The following is a 24,676-nucleotide window of genomic DNA, read 5'->3' as shown; positions in this document are numbered from 1 at the left end:
AATGGAATGTTCGTATCAGAATCAAGTCAATCAAGCCTATTTGCAAATAGCAGGTGGATTTCCTAGCTCCTTTCCAATGTCAGTGTTTGCAACCAACTGACTATACAGATGAGCAAGTGGTGGACAATAAGAGTTTTTGAAAATTTAGGAAGCAGTAAATCACGTGATCTGGTGATTTGAAAGTATTTCTTAAAATCTTTTATTTTGTATCAGTGAATCATTATTTGCTCCTATTTTGTATTTGCAAGTCGGGGTTTTGAAAAATAGACAAAAAATTCACTGTCCACCATCCACTTGAGAAAATGAACAGCTAATGAGTAAGAGCAGCTATGCTTGTCATTAACTTGGCCACAATAGGCTTTATTGATTGATTGATTGATTGATTGATTGATTAATTAGATGATTGATTGATTTTGTTCATTTCCTTCTCTGGACAACTACCTACAGTGTTAGTCCCATTACATGGGACAGATCTGGCCATCCTGCCCTCTCAATTTTGGTTCACAAGATTGGCGAGAAAAATTCCGAAAAACAACATTGAGAGTGGGGAGGAGAGCAGGAGAGGGACATTTTCGGCTTGGTTATGAAGTGTCACAACTAAGCTTGACTAACACTGTAGGTTTTAGGTTTGGTCTTCTGAGATCAACGGTGCTCCAAAACTCAAAGCCGGAGTATGAAAGCTTTGACAGTTAAACTTTGAATGGATGATATTGAAAAAGAGACTTAAATTCACTATGATGAATGCTAAAACAATTTTTGAAAGGTGGGGCTGAAAGTTGAAGGATATATTAGACAACTACAGGAGTAACTCAAGAAATTAAACCTATTTTTATTTCATGAAATCCATCACAACAAAACAAGAACATTACGTTATTGTATTACACCTTCAAAGTATATCCCATTAATCCATTATTAATAAACGTATTAATTAATTCCAATCAAATTATTGTTTCGGGAATATGGAAGTTTAGGATTTAGTTTGCATTTGTGAACGTTTCACAAACAAGTACGAAAGAAAGACCAAAGATTTGGCGCACGTCCAACATGAAGTGGGAAGGGAAGGGAGGTTATGAGACCGTTTTTATGACGGCCCAAGAACCTACTTTCAACAGGTCGAAAAAGGACGGGAGCCGGTAAAAACTTCCTTTCGTTTGGGAAGTGTTCATTAAAACACAGATCAGTGTCTTCTTTGCATCGCCACTTTGTGGTCAACACTCCAGACAGAGTCGATAGCTCAACTATTTTAATTTACGTCTGGCATCTAACACATCAAATTAAGTTCACATTTATTCTGAAAACCCAACTTTCATTGACCCTCATAAACCACAATTATGGTTACAATTTTAACTTTACATAATAAAGTGCACTGTGGTATTTCATTAGAGACTGACAATATGACCAGTACAACCCTAAGGAATAATGCCTATGGAAGGGAGCTGGTTAGCTTTCCAATAATTGCAATTACTCCTTCGATTCAATTATCCTCTCTTTTCGAATCAGTCCTCTAAGCTCCAATAAAGCAGGGGTTTATTTGCGAAGTATACCCTGCATAAAACCCATATACCTCTCTGTAAATAATCGTTTTATCTAAGACGGGTATTACGTCATAGATTCTGAAAAGCCTTCATCAATTTCTACAAAACTTCATAAAACCGTTTAAATTGAAAGAAAATTGATCAAAACCAAAAAAGAAACACTAAATGACTGGAAATTCATGACGATAAATTTGAATGTTTCTGTTAAAAGAGAAAAAAACTAAAAAAGCCTATAAAACTGTTGTTCCAGCGGAGACATAAGTTTTACGCAATCAATGAAATGTCTCACTAATATGTTGCTAGTCAGGAAGAGCTAAACAGTTTGGCGGCTTTTTCAGAGTCATAAATGTTATTAGAATTTTAAGTGATCTCCAAAATCATCGACAAACCATGGCACGACTACGGTTGCATACCATGGGAAGAAAACGTTCTTAACCCACTTGAATCGTTTTATGTTTCAAATAACCCCCTTATTTAATTGATGTTAAAATACATCAAATCAAAAACTATAACCTTGGAAGTAACAACCTTCAAACTGAAAATAAATTTTACCACAAGAATAACCCAAAGGTAAATGAAATTTGTAAACAAGTTATGTTATTTAATTAAAACCATTGATGAAATACGCTGCTCCTTGCAGTCAATGCAATAATAACTACATTTAGATCGTAATACCAGCCGGGATACACTCAGGCAACAGGTAAGTGTAGGGTAAGGCCAAAGATGCGTTGCGAGCTTGGATTGAGTCTGCAATATTCTGGAGTGCGGTCTTGAAATTAGCAACAGCTTCCTTTACGTCATCACTCAGAAAACGGGTCTTCGAGTAGTCGCCAAGGAAACGCTGTAAAACATAAAAAATATCGCATGTTGGTTTATGTGACATTGTCACTATAAAATTCCTCATAGTTTTACCAAGATTTCAGCTGAAAGTTGAAATTCAAGTTGAAATCACCAAAATAATAGTTTTTGTGGCTAAGTTTTAAACGTCTTTCATGAGGTCACAGAAGCAATTTTGCAGTTTAAAGACTTATTGAAAGTTATTGGCTCCTAAAGGAGTAAAATGTGAAAATTGGAATTTTAAATGTTTGATCTTCTTTTCAAAAGTTCTTTTTTGCTGTTCCGCTTCTGTGACATCACAATGGGGTACACTTTACCTCTCCTTGGTGTATCATGCGCTGAAATTCTATATTCGCGACGAAAACTTGGACGCAAAGTTACCGTTTCTCCGTCTCCGACGATCGTATGGGCAAGTAATTCATTCAACGTCGTGCACTTTCTGAAGCTGTGATTATGATTATTTGTGACAATCCAAAGCACGTGCACATGTTTTTTTGTTTGTTTCAAGCAGTGGCAGTGGGGCAAGAACTCTTAAACGTAAATGTATAGTTTCAGAAATGTTCAAGAAGCTCTCAATTTTTAGCTCAAAATTTCAATCACACGTCGTACCAGAATGCAATGATTAAATTACTGAAGAACGCCAAAACATCTTGTCACGAATATTTTGCGTATTATTGGAATAAGTCTTCATGATTCATGCACACTGTTTAAATAAATGCATATATAATGAAGCAAGGGACCTGCAAGACCTTAAAAATTGTTGTGGAGCACTAAAATATAACTATATGTTTTTGTAGAGATAAAACATTGCAGCACAGATGTTTTAATTGATGTTATTGTTTTAAATGACTAAATAGAGCCCATCTCGACCCTGATTCATGTGAAACGGGATGATTCAGAAGCCCCTTTGTCGTGTTTAGCTAAGATCTCAAAGCATATCACGGTTACAAGCGCCATCAGTCAAAAGAGTTTTTCATTCACGTGACTACTGGCCATATCGGTTTACTGAAACAAAAGGAAGTATTTGCATAAAAATAGAGTTCAATTTCCAGAGGTTTAGTTTGGGACACCAACATGGCCGTCGTGGCGTCATGTGAAATACTCTATAGTGCGCTTGTCCAGCAGGATTATTTCATTTGCTATAGCTATGTAGGTTTTGTCCCAGCCTTCAGAAATTGAACTTTTGACCGTCATAGATGAGTTTTACGTAACGGTTATAGACCGCCGTGCTTTGGAAATTTAGATTACATTAAAACAAACATATAGCCATGTTTTTCTAATGGAGTGTCATAGTTTAAAGGAAGTGTCAAGGGTTCTTATCTGTGATGATTACATTACAATTAAAACACGTGTTTAAAATTGGGTTTCACGTTACATAGGGGATGGATGTTCAAGGTTTTAAATATTCTTGGAGAACCGTATTGATATTGAGCTATGTACGCGCTAGCAGCGGCAACAAAATTCACATGTCAATGCTCCGCACTCACCTCATTCTTAGCAAATTGTGACAAAACATACATCAGAGCAATCTGCCGAGAAGACTGAGACTTGTTAGGAAGCGTGTCCATGATGAACTTCAAAGTCACTTCATTTTTGTTGGCTGGTGGCGGGAGGCGCATCACTGATGGAGAGTTGGGAACGAAGCCTGCCACGTCCATCAGTCCAAAGGTCATGGCGGCATGCTGGCACGAACACGTGAATATCACGCACGTAAGCACATGAACAAGCTGTTCACACGTTGCCAGGTTCCTTGGAAACTCGTGATCGATGTCGCCCTCTCTCACAGGAAAGCCATTCTCATGCATATCTTGCAACCAGGCTTGAAGTTCAGCGTCGTTGGTAACGTCACCATCTGACTTGTAGTGAATTGCGATAACTTCTTGAATAAAAGTCGCAATGGCTTTCCACAAGCGACGAGCGTCATCCCTAAAAACAAAAACATAGTACCAGGTAATTTCATTGTTACATCACTGCTACTGTAGTTGATGATGAGGCTGCCAATTGTTCAGTTGTTAAAGCACCTCACTAGTGTGTTGAAGGCAATGGCTTTGGCACCTGTTAATGAGATAGCTCTTTATATAATTATACTCCCATGCCCTTCACAAACTAAATACCGCTCTGTACGTGCTTGATCATGACATGCAAGCTCCACATTTAACACCTTTGCCTTGACGTCATATTAAATCACTCAATCAATATCACTATGAATCTGAAATAATCCAGTTCTTCTTCTTTTGCTTTGTTTTTAGGACAATTAGACGTGCAATGATAGATGCATCTGGACGCCTAAGATTACCTGTAATGAAAGTTGGGTAACTGATTTCCATTATCAACGCCTCTCTCTTTTAGAATTTCCGGTAGCGACAGCATACCAAACTTAAACGCTTTGTACTTCTTATGCAGTAGTTTAAGCCGACCCTTCAACATTTCCTTTGTAACTGAGTTGGCGGCCATCGCCATGTTGAGATGAGGGGACAAAAGTTGAAAGATTGGGTGCATTGATGGCAGCTGGCGTCTCATGGAAACAGCAAACGCCTCCATCTGTGTTTTAAGCAAGAGTACGTTTACCTGCAAATGATACAAAACATAACATTTAACGATGAATGGGCCCTTTGCAACGTTCTCATGGTACAAAATCCACCTTGATGGAGAGCAAGCTACGGACTGGGACATCCAAAACAAAGAAAATTCACGTTTGACAGGATGATGTCGCTTTGTTTTGGATGTTCCAGTGGGCAACTTGCTCTCCAGAAAGGTGGATTTTGTGCCATGTGACTGTTAGCTGCAAAGGGCCCATTTGTAGCAGTGTTGCAGATATAGGTTCCATACCTAGGCTGCATTGACTTGAATTTGAATTTCTTATGTAATCCGCGGTAGTCAGACTACTCGCATGTTGTCGGGTTGTTTAAGTAAGAACCAACTTCATTTTCTCTATCATTGGCCACGGGATATCGACGATCGTAGCTGTGCGAAATGTGTTAACTAACGACACACACGTTTAGCATGATCTCGCGAATATCAATTCAGTTTTATGGGGGAGAACCTACTACATCAGCTTTGGGGTTTTGACCGACAGAAAAGCTGACCATGAAATAAAGCAAGCAGAGAGCTAATTACCCCTTCAGACTTGCCACAAACCAGATAAGGCAAATCTACAAATGGGATCGAGTATTTATACGTCTAATTGTGCTCATAAGCGGGCGATTGAATAGGTTAAGATCAGTACCACAACATCTTCTACCCTCTCTAAAGTTCGCTCATATTACTGGATCCTAATATTTAGTTTCAAGAGCTCTTTACACATCCAACACAGTTCAGTTGCAGGAACGCAATTAACGTTTTTAAAAGAATAAAATATCATGAAAACAAGAATAGCAGTACGGTACCTGCTGTATTATATAGTCAGCGTGTCGTAGCCACATCTTTGCCAGGAGCCAACCAAATCGTGAATCACTGGGAGTCCATATTGGGTTGGTATCGCTTGGTTGCTGGAACAGCTGAATGGCAATAGGCACTAGGTCTCCGGAGCTCTTGACGTAAAAAAGTCCAAGGGGCTGTGCTGTGTGACTGGATTCTTCTTCTCTTCCAGCGGTGGCGATCTCTTTAAGCTCTTCATAATCCACAATGTATACATGACCATCCTGCGTATACCACAATGATAAAGGGAGAGTCGCACTTAAGTACGTATAGCTAGTATTCAGCCGCAATAAATATTAAGAGCTTTGGTGTTAATTAAAGAGGCCGAGTTAAGGTACGAGAACAAAGTGGAAAATGTCAGTTTATAAGAAAAAAGTCAAACTTTAAGAACATGGTTTAAACACAGAAGGAAAGTGGCTAATTTTTTGTCAGCTAGAGCGAAATAGATCTTCAGAGAAAAGTGTATGGTGTGCCATTTATTAAACCGGTTTTTCAATTATGCGATAGTGTTATCGGGTGTGTTAACTCGAAACAATAATCCGTATTTTTGGAAGAAGCAAAGCAATGGCTAAAAGGGATCAAATATGTCTTCTTGTCGCAAGAAGCTACTTAATGGTTCCCTTTTATCGCTTTTTCATCAGTAAGATGCTGTTTATGAGGATCGTTGCATAGATGGAAGTAATCGTCTATTGTTAACTAATCGGAAGACCTCATTACATAGCACAAGTTTTAACCCGTTTTATTGATGTTGATATCGGAGCTTAAAGGTTTAAAGTATGCCATTCTAGAAAATTTGAGATTTCTGTGTGAAAAGTAAACCTGTCTCCTTCAGGGCAATGGCTAGGTCTGTGGGAAAATCAATAACATCTCTGTTTCTCTCTTTCATTTTTGAGTACTAACAAGGCTAGTATTGCACAAAAAGATTTGTATGGGAAGCCTGGATTTACTCTCTCATCTCTACCCTTCTTGGCAAAAAGGTCACTGTATTCCTTTACCCGAATAACAATGTGAACGCAAACCTGTACACGGTGGCTCACTATCGCCTTTTTGTTACCTGAGTTAAGCTATAGCTATTTACTTTTCAATGATTATTTTTCAGTGTAATAAGAATTTTTGTTGGCCATTTGTGAATGAATAAACCTCTTTGACATGAACATGGAAGAGCGTTCACCTGTAAAAATTGTTTTACGTAGCTTTTCGTTAAAAAATTCAGAATATACCTTCATTTCATGGTCCAGTGATTTGCCACGATCGAGGAAGTCTTTCACCATTTCTTCGGTGACTGGAAAATTTTTCGGGAGGACTTCACAGCGCTTGATGAAATTTGGGTTGCAACCATTAAGGAACTGCGACCCGAACACAACGTCGTCCATCCATTGGTCCCGTTCGGAAATTTTCGGTACGCCACTGGGCAAACGAACAAAGATTTTCTTGAGGTCGTCAAAACTGTACCAACTTACTTTTGTGTTCAACAGAGTTGAGAGGCGGAAGAGTTTTGAGGCTTCCGTCTTGCGCTTGTGAAACCGTTCTTTTACCTCTTCAAAGACATTTCGTTCTTGAGGTATTTTGTCCAGCAAAGAGACGTCAAAAAAGCCTGGCAGGTCTTCATATCCTTCTAGGACACCCCATCTGTAGAGGTCTTGACTTTGCTTTAGTTCAAGAATTCTCTGCGACCGAATAATCTTTGGTTGGTCTTCAGAAATAGTGAATGCTACCAAAAAATAACAGTGTATCAATTTAAAAAAGTTAATTTTATAAGTGTAAACTTTGAATTAAAGGAAAATTAAATTTGTCATTTTGTAAGGATTCTTCTACGTGTTTGCACTTCGCGTGGCCGTTGACAGTACGTCCAGGACTTAGCCAAGTTATCTCCGCAACCAGCTTTCCGGTAGATTGTTCCATGTGGTTAGAGTGTTATAACCTCCGTCTGCATTGAGAGGGATTTACGGGCTCGGATTTAAATGGTCAATTTAATACCTCTCTGTTCAATCGTCTGTGCTTCAATCTTAGTGAAATACATACAATTTCTGACAAACGTAAACTGTGCAACTATTAAATTAGAACAAAAATGCTACCTGGATCTTGTTCAAAATTCTTACTAAATGGGATGAAATAGAGACAAATTTTACTTTTCAACCTCCTCCCTCGGAAACCATCAGTTACAATGCAGATACCTTTTCATTAACGATCATTTACTTGATCCTATTCCGAGAGTCCAGTAACGATATCTGCCTCGATAATACAGACACCCTCGTAATACGGACACTCGATCGTCCCCCTTGGTGTCCATACAAAGATATTTTTGATTGTTTTCGTTATTACCTCCTCGGTGGATCACGGCCACATCCGAGAAGACCCATCCATAAAATGGAAAGTTGAAAGAGTCCTTCTCAGTGGAGCTTGTCACTTCGATCTTGTTAAGAAACCAATCCTGTTTCTTGTAACACCAGCTGCTAACGCCATCGTTGTGAACGTGGATCATCACAACCTCACCAACATCCATCGCCTCTACAGAATATTCATCCGTGTTTTCTTCTTTGGGTGATGTACGGAAAGACTCGAGAGAAATTAGGCTAGTTTTCCCCGTGGTTCCTGAAAAGGAAAAAAATAGAAAATTGGCAAAGTGCAACTTGCAACTATTATCTTCTTGCATCTGCTACTTACAGGAATGATTTTCTTGTTACTGAACTGAAACTGTATGTAATCCAGAAAGTCTTCTTTATTTATTTCCTTTGACATCTTGGTGGACAAAAGTCGACAAGAAAGCAGTTTGTTTGAGTTTCCGACCTCCTAGGTCAGATTTTAATTATCAAGAAAAGCATACAAAAATTGACATATACAGATGCTATTTTCAAAGATAGGAATATCAAAAACATAAAAGTGACAAAATGTTAACTCTATCTACATCAGGTTCTTTTTTATCCTCCGTGGCCGGATTGAGCGCCTCCTCCATAAGTTCGCAAAAATTAAAGCTGAGAGAATGAAACTCGAGGGTGAATAGGACATCCACATATCTTTTCTTTGAAGTAAGGATCTCAACATACAATGACAAAATAATGTCATACCAAGTTTGGGCTCCACAAATGTTATAAAAACTTCTAGAAAAATCTTCTTTAAGGAGGCAATGTTACCTAAGCGCATGCGCCAACTCCTCAAATCAAAACTTGAAGTTATTTAAATAGAGTCTAACTTAGGCCCCTAACTTGGTTTATTTTAAGTAGATAAATAGTTTTGTAGTCTGGCCGGGGATGCAAGCATTCTTGTTACCGTCAGCAGTAGACATTATTAGATACGATTGTTGGCAAAATTGAAAATGGTTTAGAACGTGGTTTTGTTAAACACCGTCTAAACTGCCTTTTAATAACCGACCCGAAAAGTTCAGGCTGAATTTTACATCTTTGAAGTGCCAATTTCAAAATGGCGTCAATTAGTGAATGGTGGTCATGGTGGAAAGCGGAGAACCACGGTGGGAAAAAGGCGGTTTAGAGAAGAGATCGAGCTAAGACGAAAGTGACCATGGACGGGAAACATGTCGTGAGATAATATTTATGAATGGAATTATATTCAGTCATGCTTTGTAGATAAAATGCAGGAATTTATGGCCGACGATCGATCTTGCTTGCACTGTTTCTGAACTGAACGTCTACGTGTAAATGAGGTTTTTCTCCTCATTCGACCCCTTCACAATTCTTCCCAGTCTTAACGTGATTCAATATGGTCAAAAACCAGTCGAAGGAAACGAAATTATCAACGACCAAACACTTATAATCGGTATACTCAAGAATCGCACTTCAAACCGGCACTAAGTGAATGGAATAGGACAAAATGCTTGGTCACTTTGGCTGCCCTTGACCTCCAAATCGTCGTTTGCAGATAAATATACAGTCTATTAACGCTAAAACTGTCTATTAAGCACAGCAATCTGCTAAGATATTTTGAAGAAGACAATATTTGTGCGAAAGGTTAGGTTAGGAAAGGTTTTCACTCTTGTATTTTGTGAGGAAACCTAATGTCGTATAAAAACCTACTTGTTTTGTTTTGGTTTCCTCGCCGTTTTTTACCTTCGTCTCGGAAACGTGTATTTCGAAGACCACTCGAACCTCGACATTTGTAGGCCGGCAGTACATGTAGGAATTTACTGCTTTCATGTTGACTTACTCACCTGTTAATGAAATGCTGATCGGAGGAGCAGTGGAAGTTGCGGACTGACAGCCAGTAAAGACGCGTATGGTGTAGGTAGCCACGTGATCAGGCACCAATGCCTTTATGTTCATTTTTGACTTTCTCCCCATAGCACGTAGCTTTTGAGTGCAACTGTACACATCTCGCCGTATCTGGGCCACAACGTTCGGATCGTCAACCGACCGCGCGGGCAACAGATCGATCGAAGGCGGAAGATTATTGAAGCTGAACTCAAGTTGCTCAGTAGCTGTTGGTGACAGCAGGGTTGTTATCGTGACGTCTGCAAGGTCTAGCCACGGATGAGTGGCCTCGTCCCATTCTCTCCCAACATGAAGAATTGTTGGTGGATCATCCTCCTCAGCCTCGTGTAGTTGTAGCTGAAGTTTGTACTCCAAGGGGCCTCGGCGTAACCGCTCTCTGTATTCTCGCTTTAAGTAATCGTCAGGCAGAGTTTCGGTGGGTGATCTCTCGTTTATCCTGTTCAAGACAAAGGTTGTGAAAAATAGTCATTTTTGCTATTCATATCTTTCTTGCTATTTACGCCTCTTTGGATTTAGTTATTGTTAACTGTGGCTGAATTTTCCATTGTTTCCCAACAACTGTGTGTCTGAGTATTGACAGTACTGCAAAAAAGAAATTATTTGTTGAGCAAATAACGGTAATAGGACTAAAGGGAGTCCAAATCGAACGACCGCGTAGCGGAAGTGCGATTTGTTTTATCACAAGTATGATTGCACTGCATGAATTGGACGGCACAAAGTCCTGTTACCAATTAATCATAACCAATACAATTTCGAGAACAGTTAGTGAGATGTTTCAGAGAATGTGAAAACAACCGCTTTATTTACGTGCGGAAAAGTATCCCGTTCGAGTGAAACTTCCCACGCGTAATGACGTGTGCTGTCCAATTACTCAAGCATGACGTGTACACTGTCCTATTAGATGCTCAAATCTAAGGCTGCTGATAGCCAATCAGATTCGATAATTTGGTTATAATTATGATTAAACGCAGGATCAGAGGAAATCAAAGGTTAAACAATAAGCTAGCGGTACAAAATGAGTTGTACTTCTGTCAAAGGAGCTGTTGGCGAGCGCTATGAAAGCTAAACGTATCTCAAAATTACTGCATCAAACCAAAACAAAGGTACAACCTTCTAGGGCTTTTACAGAGCTTCTTTGCAAATTAATGCTTGTAAGAAAAAAAGTGTTTTTTTCGTAGTTTTTTGTTTTGTTTGTTTGTTTTCGTTTTAACACGTCCTTGAAAAATCGACAAATCCAAGACGGCGGATTCTCTATGATCGAGTCGTTCAAAATAATGATGTAAGCGTTGAGTCATGTTACACTATATGCCTAAGTTGCGTACGTAAGGAGAAACATTCCAGACATACTACCTACCTTATTTCGTACCCAGATCTTCTCCGTTTTTGGGGACAACATCTGGTTAAATTTCGTTTACTGACGTTATAATGTGTCAGGAATGTGACATGCTCAAAAATTGCATCAAAGACTTGAGTTTGCTCACGAATTGCTTAAGATGGATTTTCAAGATCAAATTTCGAAACGTCGAAAATGTTTCACCTATCTTATTTAGAAAAGAAAACGATATCTAGATTTCAAGTTTCTTAAAAAAAGAAGAAAGCCGCCATTATAAGTTTTGTTGACAATGTGCGAACCGTAAGTTACGCGTACAAGTTATTAATAGTTGCACGTGTCAGAAGCCAAAATGTTCGCAAAACTTCCAAATATGTTTCCTTTGAGGTCCAGAGCGAGAAGTGATGACGTCATATGATGCTGTAATGACATCATGATTGTCAAATGGTGGCCATTTTGGATCCGTCATCTTGGATTCCTTGATTTCCCCAAAACTTCAGGAAAGCGCCGAAATTGAACGAAAAGTAATTAAAACCAATAAAAGAACACTAATTTTTGACAAGTTTTTTTTTTCAGAAAAGAAAAAAATCCCTTCTTAAAATGAAGAAAAAACACTTCTTATTATAACTTTTGTGTTTTTAGGTCAAATGAGTGTTGTTTTTTTTTATGGCTTTGATTTCTTTTCTCTCCATTGAGGTGCTTTGTTGAAGTTTTAGGGAAATCCAGAAAAGATGTCGGATCCAAGATGGTCACCATTTGACAATAATGAAACTATTACCACGTCAGTTGACGTCATCACTTCGCGTTGTGGACGTCAAAGGAGATATCTTTGGACGCACTATTTATCCTCCAAGTCTCATTTTGTCATAGCTTTTATAGTTGCGAAAGACCAAAAAAGCTCGGTCTAGATAGGGTGACGGTAGCAAAATTTTAATCGACCGGCACGGATGTCAAAGGATGGATTTTTTTATGAAAACTTTTACAGTTATGCAGTGGTAGCTTTTACATTTTTCAATCGTTTTAGTGCTTCTTTTTTGAGTTTGTAACGCTTATGAGTCATTTTAACGCTTTTTTTCGGAACATCTAGAAATCCAAGATGATAGATCCAAATACGGCAGCTGTTCGGACGCTGTTCATGGGACGCCTCAGCCCATTTGGCGGACTTGAAAAGAAACAGGTTTGGGCGTACTATGTACCATTCAAGAGCCATTTAAATACGTCAAATACGTTTAATGTTCTTTTAAAAGTTATGGAGGAGGCAACAGGAGAGGACTCAATCCACCACCTCGTATCGAAAGTGGTACGCGAAAGACAAAGCCTCATGAAATTACTATTCGCTGTGTCTTACAGAAAGCATTACTCGCATCAGCCTAAAATACTGATTGTGAGAGAGTTTATATGTTGTATGTATGTCTATGTATTAATGTCTTAATAGATCCTGAAATGAACGTGATTAGGGATTATTCTCCTTACCATGGCTGCCTCTGCATTTCCTCTGACAGCAAACCTGTTTCTGGAGACCCATCAGCTGGCATCAGTCGGAATCTGACGTAACGTTTGACGCAATCAAACGCTTTGAAGTCCATGATCACTTCAGTGTAATACCGCTGGTCGTAGAATGAGTCAGGCTTGTTTCGCAGACCACCAATATTTGCTGCAAGACTGGTTATCAAAGCAGATAACAAGTTTATTGAAAAAGAATTATAGTAGGTTGAAATTTTAAAGCTTGATAACAAATGTTTTTTCCCAAACTGTGCTTTAGTCACAAAGATTGCTTTTGTGACCGACCAGGACAATTTACAAAAGGAAGGAGACCCTGCATTTAGTTATCAGATTGAAAGTGGATAATCTAAACGAAGCTTTAGCTTGTTTCTACATAGCAACATGTAAATATACAAACTGATGGAAACAGTGCTCATACCCTGGTTGTTTTGTACCCTCTAGATACTGATATGAACTAAAGGACATTAAAACATAAGGGCTCACCACTTTAAATCCGTGTAGACTACAGATTTGGTAAAGTTAATATTCGTTTGAACAATGATTTGTTCCGAAAGAATGGTAATCATGAATAGTACATGTTGCGGAGTTTGCGTCATCAATCAGAGCCTGCAAAAAGCATTGAGTTGGTAAAAACAATTGCAATTAACAATAGCTCACTAAGGTGCAGGTGGACAGTAGTAGACATAAATAGCTATTAGTTTTGACCTAGAGTGGGGTAAGTATTTGCTTAGCTCTGATGGCCATTGCAACTGTCATCTGTAACTGTGAATAAGACAAGTTGTACACTGAAAGTCGAAACGTGGAAGAATGAATCCTGGGAGGCCAGTAAACCTGCTGAGTATGGTTGGCCGGAACACTAACTAAAGATGCTGGATGAAATTATAATCTGACATCGCGCTCGGTTCAAGGCTAACTTACCCTTGAGCACGACGACGGCGACACAAGCAAATAACTACCCATATATTTTTGTCACAACTGGGTGGACCTAGGGCGAGGCGATCGCCAATCTGCCTTGCATGTGTCAATAAAAACAGTGGTGAGCTGTAGCCTTAGCAATGAATAATGTCCTTGTCAAAGTCAATCAGTATTAAAATGCCAGTAAACTTATCCTTAACGTTGATTAAGACAAAATGTATGTTTATTGAAACGTGCAATGAGATCTCATCTCTTCCAAGTCAACCGATCATAGTGTTGATGTTCATCTCGTTAACCGGAAAACACCCTATAAAGTTTTATTGCTGAGCAAAGGTGACACCCTTGCATAGGACACTCACTGATCCGAGGCGAGGTCAAAGAAAAGTGATGAAAGGTCTTGGGTCTGGAACAGCCTTTTAAGCTTGTTAAAGCCGCTGCTCTTCCAAAGGACACTAATTGCTATGTAATTAGCACCCTTCATGGGAAGTTGACAAGACCTCGTACAATGACTCGCTAGATTACAGAACAGGAGTGCTTTCCATTTAGCAAAAATGGTCGATCGGAAATTCCGGAAACTATCTAATGGAAATGATGTTTTCCATCTGGGGGAAAGAATCTTATTTTCACTTCTGCACTAAGTTCAAAATACTTACACAATGGCACAATGATTGCACAAAAATACAATAAAATGGAAACGGAAATTTAGTGCAAATAGTCGGTAATGTCCGTTCCAACCAGTTCTAACGGGGAAAGTGCAGTACTTCCGGAGGTCGTCAGTTCGCTCCAGAAATATTCAATTTGATCCGTGCGCTCCATTTTAACTTTCAACCGTTTGGACCAAACATTCTGGAAAGCGCCTGAGAGCAATCCGTCTCATAATTGGTTGTGATTTGAAGTTTACATCTTCACAGAACCTTTCTTCTATAAACTGGAGACGACTGGATGTTAAAGGCCCACATTCACCCAAGATCTATCGCGCACCGAGGAACAGTTTTCATATATGAAAATCCCCCCTCCCCCCCCCCCCCCATTTCATTTGAGCGGGAGTTGAGTGAGAAAGCAATAAGCGATAACGAATATTCTTTCCCTCCAGCATGAGTCGTAGAGGAAACCCGCATGAACTGCTTGAGTTCATACAGCCAATAAGATCACGCGTTTGCACAAAACAGCATTTCAAAACAAAAACAAACTACCGCAACGACTCTTGGATGAAGGTGGGCCTCTAAACTATGGATACGAATAAAATCGATGCTAGTTTCTGGGTACAGTTTTGAAAAAACAAATATAGCCTGACGAACCTTATTCACTAACATGCGCAATTTAAGAGGTTCAGGACATCACAACCTTTTTAAAATAGTAAGGCCAAATATTTATCACGAAACCCTCAAAAACAGTAATTGTTATAGAGGCACTATCTTGTGAAACAGTCTGACACATTAAACTAAGAAAGCCACCTCTTTAAATGCTGCTGACTGCACACATCTAACGGAAGACTTATGTGCAATTTAGTTTTCGCTGCTAACTCCTGGAAGACATTGCTATTGATTTAAAAAAGTAAATTTGGTTTTTCCTTACTACTTCGTTTAGCTTTAAGCCGATTTAAACAACTACTTGGAGGAGTGTTAACGATATGCACTATCCCAGCCTTACTCGAAAGTTGGTAGCAAAATAACGCTTTCATTAGTTTGAAATTCTGTAGTACACATTAATCATTGTTGTTTGTACTTACTGATCAGGACCCAGGAGAAGATATGTCTTCAAATCCTTTGAGATCTTTGCTTTCACAGCATGATTAATGGCTTCCACACTCCACAATGGTGTTGTAGGCCCAGTCCCCATGGCGATGTCAAACGGACTTTCACTGGTGCGGTCATTACTTTCGGCAAACTTCAAAGCCCCACCACAGAAGTCAGTCAACACGTCATCTACTGACTGGATGGTGGAGTGACGTAGGCAGACTGGAAACGAACGTCCGGGGATGAAAAACTCACAAGCAGGAAATTGGGGATCAGATACAATTGTCGCGATGCCCTGGGCTCCAACGCCGATTGGATGAGTCGATCTTTGGCCCTTGAGCAGAGCTTTCAGTCCAAATAAAAACTTGAACTTTGTTGTCTGTATAGACATTTTTGTTGCGTCGAATCTTGTTGCCGGTGGAAGAGGCTACGAATGAAACAGGGAACATTAAGGAAGGAATCTTGAGTGGTAGTACCATATACAATCTGTCTATTTAAACGAATCAAGCTTGATCTGGAATCATCAACTCACTAAGGAATTAACAGCAATAGTATAAAGCCGGCTCTGTGCTCTTATTCTTGCATGGTCAAAGCCACCATCATGCGTCTGCTTTCTACACTGGTAGCTGCTTCAGCGAGATTGCATCCGGTGTGTGACTAAGAGCGCTTTTTGCCGGTTTGTCAGGACCGACTATCCTTAAGAATCAGGTGACTTTTGGTACTCATCAATTTCAATGATTCATTTTATGTCAGTTCTTTAAATTCCTACAAAATAGCGAATAACTTTTTCAAATTCTGTCATTTTAAACAATGATAGAGCCAGCCCTTCAAATGGTTCATTCTATTTACTAACGGATCGACTGGTCTGACCGGCAAATCATGATAAATGGAAAGTGGCCCAGTTTAAGAGAGAGTGGCTTGCATTTCTTTTATACCATTACATATATTACATTGCGCAAATGCCACACATCAACATTCCAATCCTAGCAGTATGCAGGATGTTTGTTCCATGAACCTAGTTTAATGGCCTTATAGCTCCCACGAGTCTCCTGTAGCTCAGTGGTAGAGCATCCGAACTAGTAATCGGAAGGTCATAGGCTCGAATCTTGCTGGGAGAACTCGGATTTCTTTTCTCACTGCCTAATAATACATCATTACTATTATGTCTCTGTGTATTTACCTTTTCAAATTCCTCGATCTTCTGCTTGAAAAGTTCCTCCCCCATGATTTCCTGATATACTTCGTAACCAAGATTTTTCCCTGAAAATGACGATTCACATAATTGAATAGACATTTGGTTGAATAATGTTGCCGCATAGGATTACAAAAACGGGCGGGAGAAGTATCCTTAAACCGAACAGGCACAATTTAATTAGTCGGTACGTTGAAAACGTTCCGGAGAGAACTCAATTTACTGTAAATATTCATATCATCAAACATGATGTGCAGTGCCACAGTTCCATTTTGTTGTGTTGTCTATGGTTTAGGCTTTTTCCGGCCTTATATGACTTTTTGCAAGACAAAACACATTCCCATACATGGGTCTCTTCCAATGACATTTTTTTTAAATCTAATTATAGCGCGTGGTCATACTACGCGACAGTATTGGTTAGTTGTAAACAAGTTTTCCCTCATCCACCAGTTATCGCCTACAAACGTAACGCAAGTCTACGTGATCTGCTGGTCCATTCCGAGCTACCTCAAAACAAGCCCTCCAATCAACAACCCGCTGGAATTCATAAATGCAACCACCCACGATGCCTAACTTGCCCATTTCTCCAAGAAGGTCAAACGAACTACATTTTTTTCAACACTAACGAAACACGCAAAATTACTGACTTCATATCTTGCAACTCCAAAAACCTAATCTATTTAATTCAGTGTAAGAAGTGCCATTCCCAATACATTGGGGAGACAAAGCGCAAACTTAATGAACGTTTCGGGGAGCATCGCAGATCTATCCTGAATCACCATCAACTACTCAACCCTACTCCTGTCTCGCTACATTTCAACCAACCTGGCCACTCAATCAACGACGTCCAACTAATCCTGCTTGAACTTATACGCAGCAAACGTGACTCAGTTAGAAAGGCTCGTGAAGCTCATCTAATCAGCAAAGCTAAAACATTGCACCCTCTTGGTATAAATAGACGTGACGAAACACGCCAATGACATGTCTCACACTTGTAACTTAGTCCTAAACAACCAATCATTGTCATGTATTTTATATTTTAAATCTTCTTTGTAACGATCCTTTTATGTTTCTCACTTTTCTTTTTCGTTCAGCCCCCGAGGAAGGTTTGTATTGCAAACCGAAATATCGGGCAAAAAATTTGTTTTTTTAAAAAAAACAAATATATTTCATTTATTCTAGCTTTTGTTGTTTGTTCTATCAAGCTCGTCACCTCCGCCGTTGGGATCAGTCTGCCGTTAATATTTTGTATTTGAGATAATTTGCTGATCCGGGTCTACAAGTGATCCGGCACCACTCATTGGTTTGTCGCTGTGGAATTGCAGATTTTATTGTATGACATTTGATCCTCTTATCATTAGCCGCGCGACCATGGGAACGAGAACTAAAATAACGTTCACAGCATGGCGCGAAGCTTAAAATGAATTGGAAACAACTATCAAGGGGCACGGGGATATGTGTTCTCTTAGTTCATCCTCTCTTATTTTTTGAGGGTTTTAAAACTTAAACTACCTCCCCGTCAACAATCCCCTTGAGTACCAAGCACCGCTCCTAATGCGCACGCGCTTCACCTAGCCCTTTTTTTAACTAGTTCTTGACAACAACAAATGGGATAACAAACTTACAAGCCATACCGCTACCAGGATACAGAATCGTCTGACAATTTGTTCCTGAAAAAGAAACAGTTTCTCGAGTAAAACATCAGGAAGATAATTAATAACAACTGCTTTGTGTATGGACATTTTTCCAACTTCGACTTTTGTTGACCACCATCACAACTAAGTCTTTGTTTTTACATGCGAACACACCAAACCCTAAAAAAATATAAGCCATTTATTTTTTCATCACCTGCTATTCAGTATTAAACCACTTCGTTCCCCGTGCCTACTATCAAAGGGAGGCCATTTCAGAATGCAGCAAGTAAATTTGCCTGCTAGATTCGCTAATGTAATGCTACGTGACAAAAATTTAAGGAATCTACACTGACTACCAGTTAGAGAACGTGCAGGGTCAGTAAAATTCTTTTATTCATGTTGATGGCTAATTACCGCCCAGGGGCCCGTTTCTCGAAAGTCCCGTAACTTACCGGGCCCGGTAAGTATATTTTTAAATGTTTTTTTCGCCGATTACACTGTGATTACGGACATGGTACTTGGCCAATGTGTTTATAGAATTGTAAGATTTTAAAATTTAGTATTCAAAGCTAACAAAAATTGACTTCTGTGAAGAAACATTTATCACCAACAATACTTATCGGGCCCGGTAAGTTACCGGGACTTTCAAGAAACGGGCCCCTGGGCGCAGTTGTTCAAAGCCCGATTAAGCTAATCTTGGGTTAACGTGAACAGTGATTCGAGTGTAATTACAAATTAATTCAGATTCTTCAAAAGATTTTTGTCCCTCAGATTTTACTTAACTTTTAATCGGGGATTAGCGTTAATCAGTTTTCGAACAACCGGGTCCAGCTCAGTAGCTATAAAACTTGGAGATCTGTGATCTGTAGTTCAAAAGACAAAGAATAATTTCGCCAATTATGGCCTTAGGCTTTTCACAGCGACTTAGACATGCAAAATCTATGGATTATTTTTTTGCGACAAAACGACGGGAAAAAAGTTGGTTATGACAATGCAAGTTAATAATCAGCCTGCTGCTATTAGTGAATAACACTAAATATTTCTAGGATTCGGAAAGCTTTCGAAGTAAATTTCATAATAATTTTTATTTTTGGTTTGAATTTTATTTCGTGCAATAGTTAGTTATGATCGTAATAAAATTTTTCTTATAAATCCAGCTTAAAATAAACAAATGCGTCTTTCGCTTTCAGTAATAAATCCAATGGCACACGTTTTTCTGTTTTTTTTTTTTTTTTTTCAAATTTCCATGCCATGGCCTGAAACTCATGGTACGTAGGAGGTTGTACTTAAAACGTTTTCTAATTGATTTAAGGTGGTGTCGGCACTAGAAAATGTTTTCATGCAATTTGCCTCACAACACCTTAACCCCGGGACACCTGAAAAGTCTTGCAGCGTTGTCGCAATCGATGAAAAAAATAGCATATACTTCTGCTTTGAAATATATTTTAAACTGTCATAAGAATAGCCAATTTCCATTTGATAAAGTAATACGATAGACCCAATACCAAAAATAAGGACCTTGTTCTTAGGGGGAGACTAGAAAATCAATACCACCCTGGTTAGTGCAAAAAATGACTTTTTAATATAATTATGTTTTGCGGCAGGTTTCTTTGAGTAATTTGTAGTCAAAAGCGTGCATTTGGGATCTTTGGGGAAGCTCCTCCACCGATGACGCACTACTCGAGTACTCGCATATGGAACACATTGTGGCTTGTGTGATCAACATAAAAATTTTACTCTTATAATGTACCTAAATTTTTACTATACTAGTAAATTGACAAAACTACCACAAAAGTGTATCAAGTGGTAACATCCTTTCGTGCAAGAGACTGCCTGTCTAATCTCTTTACGAATCCGCCCCTGTAGCATGTAAATGCCACATAAACTACGAGAAAGCTCTTAGGGGGTTAATTTCTAAAGAAATTAAGGTGCCGCTTGGATTGGGAGTGGAAACGAATGTCTGGTCTTATCAACATAGGTAATTTGGCCACCATAAAGACATTCGAATCTCGAATCTCTTTACATAAGCAAACTAACTGGGCACAAGCGAATGATCTATCTTAATATCATAATGAATTCACAAGTTTGAAATAACATTATCGTGTTGAGCAAAAAAAAATGCATTAAATCGATTTGTTTTGCGTTCAGTTCGGAACAGGACCTAAAAATTGCATGTTTATCGTGCACCGCAAACTCGCAAGCATTGAATCGCATAAAATTTTATATTGTGCTCAATTTGAGAATAAAATGAATATTCACAGAACCCTTTATGGTTGTTTAGCAACTGTACTGACTTAAATTTGTTGCGGTTTTCTAAGGGAAAATAATAAGAAAATATGAATTGCCTTTATCTTTAGACAGTTGCTGCATAGTTAAGGGAACGAGGAGAATAAACGCAATTTTTTATATCTTGCATGTCGTTTCCCAGCTTAGCGCTTTCAAGTAACAAAAGGAGTGACGCCCTTTCCCAAATCCACCCTTTCTTCCTAGATAGCTAGAGCGCTTCTAATATTTGGACGGCTACGTGAGAGGAATAACCGTCATTTAAGTTATATTTTATTGAGATTATAATGCAGGCGTCCCTAGCGAAGATCAGATGTCTTTTGACTGCAAACGTGCGTGGGCAAGTTTTAGCATGGGGTTAACTTAACCTCTATGCTGTGTCTACCGGTTCCAGTCGTGGCCATCCTGTGAAAAATCATGATAAGACTGTGACTACGAGAGTTGAGACTTTGAGCAAGATTATTTTCCATTTGTATTTATGCGAGTGGAGTGCTTATGAAGTAATCGTTAACTTATTGCTTCACCGTTATCAAAAGCCATTTCAGTTTTCTAAAAGCAATTGAGATGCTATTTGAAGAGCATATGAATCACGCAGTGAACTACTGGAAAATTATTACCATTAAGCTGTCAAAATCCCCGACACACAGTCAAAACATGCAGTACAAATTTAAACTTACCAACTCTCGTTATGTGCTTTAGCTGTGTGGCGAGAACCTCTGGCTGGAGAGATGCACCCTAATTCAAAACAACCAACCTTCTTCACTCTTCATCAGTGGCAACTGTTATGTTAACAAAGTTATCTTCACTACCTGCATCTCGTTTAAATTGATTAGTCTCAAAATTCGGCGGAGGGGGCATAATTTACATAAATATTCGTAAATTATTGTTAGTAGTCAACCTTGCTTTGAATAGGCTCTACTAAGTCCTTACGCGTCCCACGGAAAGTAAAACCCTCGATGTAGGAATTTACAGAATGGTCATGAGCGTTTAAACTGAAACTCAGTAAAAGTTGCCAAACGAATTATTTATTATTCGGACGTTCGTCAGCAACGACCGGAATAACTGGATTTTATACGAAAAAGTATTTTTGCATAACTATATTCTATTTGAATTGTTAATCACAACAAACGCTAGCTTCTCTGGCCAGTTTCATGGCAATTAGACCAAAAAGAGAAGGAAGTCTCTTTTTGCCAGACAATTATATCAAAAAATAGGAATTCCCAGTTTATCATTTTTACTTGCGTGAATTGAAGCTTCAGTTGGTTTAATCCTAGGCATTTGAAGCGATTCCAGTGGATGAATTTACAAATTGCACGTCTTCGGATAAAATAACCCTAAATGCTATCGCGTTGCCTTGCCATCCTAATCTTCATTGCCTACAAGTTAACAAGTTGCACTTTGAAATTTGTCTTATCGTTCACGTTATACAAGACATAAAGTAACGGTGTTTATGATTTGGCAAAATTTGAAAGGAAAATGGCCATTCCTGGGTCACTATAAGGTTTATGACAACTCAGTAGTCCTCTTGAAGATTTGACGTGCTCTCAGTAAAAGAACGGTGCCGTGCAACTGTGTTTCTCGTGGTCAGGGAACTTGCAGTAAAGCTCCTGATCTGGTATTCGGGCACCGGCGTTCCCCTCAAATAATTCAAAATTACATGGTTATTTTGCTGCTTACTAAATTTTACCATGTACAAATACAACATTCTATTATAAATCAACATTCGTTTTAAATCCTCTTGTCTGTTGTGTTGTTTTAATATTAAAATGTAGATTATTCCAAAGTTTCGTGCCATGAAATAATATTGTTAATTGCTGCCATTCGGTCCTACAGGCGTGAGGCCAACAGAAGTCAACGAACGAATCTCGTAAAAAAAAATGTGAACAGTTTGCTGTAGAGTATTTATAACAGCCTTACGCTGTAGAAAATGATCGAGAAGTTACAGATTTGCATATAAAAATAAGCTATAGAACTTAGAATTTTTTGACCATCCAACGCGCATCAATATGGACAAAATTCTCTTCTTACGGAGTAATACTTAGCTTAGCCTCTAGTTCCCCCATTTTCCAGGTAACTGACGATCACTAAGCATCCCGGCGTTCTACTCAAGTTTCACACGAGAGGCTCCGCCGAACTTTCAGCCCCCTACCATTTCACGTATCAGATTTTACCGAAATGGTCAGCCCTTCCACCGACGTATAAAACAAAGCATTGTACCCTTTATCCTCCAAGATAACCCAAACCTGTTTCCTTTCAAGCAGCAATCGTGCTTGAATTCTTAAAACAGACAGAATTGTTTACTGCTAGCAATTACTCGTAAAATGTTTATGAATATTTACTAAGTGCTTCCTTTTGGGGAGGGGGGGGGGGTATGACTTTAGACAGTATTTTCTTATGAAGCTTTGTGCTTTTCCTGGCGTCGAAGTGCTTATTCAAAGCAATCTGTTTCTTCGTTTCTCCTTAAGGCTTGCTCAAAGCGAGTGTCTCCCAGGTGTAGAAATCTATTTTACATTTTTCAAGGTTCGCCTTAACGTTTCCTTTATCTTTCCCTACTGCGAAACCTCTCCCAGAGCTGACCAAAAGATGCTTTATTTCGGAAGGTAAGAGACTGTGGTATTTTCATAATGTTGGACCCGTTCATCGGCATATCGGACATGGTGACAGTTGGAAATACTATGGATAAGGAAAGGGCTGTCCGACAGCTTCAAAATGTCTCGTTCGAGCTGTTTTCAGTTGGTGATTGCTCCCATATTAAAATTTATGCAATTTGACACAAGTCGAAATTTTTCTGGGTGACCTAACTACTTTATATTTATAAGATCTTATAACTTACAGCAGGCCTAACGTCTTTACATGAAACATACACTAATAAATTCAAATATTATGTTTATTTATTTTAATCGCAGATGATCACTCGTAATATGGAAATAACTGTATTCGAAAGAAATTTACTTAAAATCACCATAGAGGATCTAAACAATAAAACGAAGTTTTATTTTTCTACGCTGTCATGAAGAGCAGTCTTCGCTGCGGAAGGCGCTGTGGTTGAGTGGTTAATGCGTAACTAAAGCTGCAAGCAAATGATTAGATGTATTTGCGGCGGCTTCGAATAGCATACTTTGCATACCGCCCCGATTTGCTTTCTTAGAAGTACGTTTCAGTTCTTATTTATTAGAGGAAAATACATGTGATCATTTACAAACTAATACAAACTATAGCTTGATAGCTTACTGCATTGATAAGAATATCACTGAAAAAGCCTTACTTAACAGAATCTCGGCAACTCCGTCGGACGAACCCCAAATAACTCTAATGATAACAAACATGCAGCTTCCCCTTTTTCAAGCTGTTAAGGAATTCGATAACTCTCACAGATCTGTGTTTTCGCTGGCTTTTCGAGTTTAATTCATCTGGCCACCGTCAGGTAACCGCTCATCGCCCAGAATGCAACGACAGATCCGGGACCTTGACTGCGCTGCCGGAAGTAAATTTATCAGCGAAGCGGGCGTAAAACAAACTTCCTTAAGATTTTCTACCTGAGACAGATAGAGACTAAATCTATCTGCAGACTGAATTTCGAGAACAGCAAAGCCGATCCATCACTTAGTCCAGTTCTTAGGAACTCAATTTTGACGATGGACAAATTCAGAAATTTAACATGGCGGTTGTACAGTAGTAATGGCGTGAATCCAGGTCAGATGACGTCCTTGGACCCCAAAGGAAACGGTGTTGACTCTATCAGATACCCTTCAATTGTTATTCACACATGTCCTTTAAGTCCTATTGACAGATGTCATGTCAGGTGACGTCAATGTGTCTTACCTTGGACCCCAAAGAAAACATTTTTGGCTCAATCAGATACCCTTAGGCCCGGTTCATACGTCGAACTTTACATGAGCCGAATCTAATACCTATTAAGGTCGACCCAAATAATTAAGTTCGGCAGTTGATTCAGACGTCGAACCTAACTGAAGTCGAACTTAATTAAAGCTAAAGTGAGAAAGTAGATTTTTGTGGTCAGCGGCTGCTGTTTTTACTCAACAAGATTCAAAATGGCGGGAAAGATGAATT

The 24,676-nt window shown here is 39.0% G+C and overlaps 1 protein-coding gene across 1 annotated transcript; it reads right to left on the bottom strand.

Annotated features, from left to right (window-relative positions):
- Positions 1-811: 811 nt before the first annotated feature.
- Positions 812-22,879, bottom strand: LOC146465470 (allene oxide synthase-lipoxygenase protein-like). The gene is made up of 12 exons (XM_085128721.1): positions 21,283-22,879; positions 18,314-18,358; positions 16,677-16,756; positions 15,490-15,923; positions 12,816-13,004; positions 9,952-10,448; positions 8,112-8,381; positions 7,010-7,500; positions 5,759-6,013; positions 4,669-4,940; positions 3,860-4,298; positions 812-2,376 (listed from the first exon to the last, which is right to left on the bottom strand). Exons 2-12 carry the CDS (start codon positions 18,318-18,320, stop codon positions 2,197-2,199), a joined length of 3,114 nt encoding a protein of 1,037 aa, XP_084984847.1. The 5' UTR covers positions 18,321-18,358; positions 21,283-22,879; the 3' UTR covers positions 812-2,196.
- Between the last annotated feature and the right edge of the window lie 1,797 nt (positions 22,880-24,676).

This window comes from Pavona decussata, unplaced genomic scaffold (assembly GCF_977016875.1).
Source record: "Pavona decussata unplaced genomic scaffold, jaPavDecu1.1 SCAFFOLD_156, whole genome shotgun sequence".
Lineage (NCBI taxonomy): Eukaryota > Metazoa > Cnidaria > Anthozoa > Scleractinia > Agariciidae > Pavona > Pavona decussata.
This window is presented reverse-complemented; position numbering and strand designations above follow the sequence as displayed.

Coding starts and splice junctions, on each gene's coding strand:
- LOC146465470 (XM_085128721.1), bottom strand. Junction 4,299..4,668: donor TTACCCAACTTTCATTACAG/GTAATCTTAGGC, acceptor TTTTGTTTTTAG/GGATGACGCTCGTCGCTTGT. Junction 2,377..3,859: donor CACAATTTGCTAAGAATGAG/GTGAGTGCGGAG, acceptor TATGTTTTACAG/CGTTTCCTTGGCGACTACTC.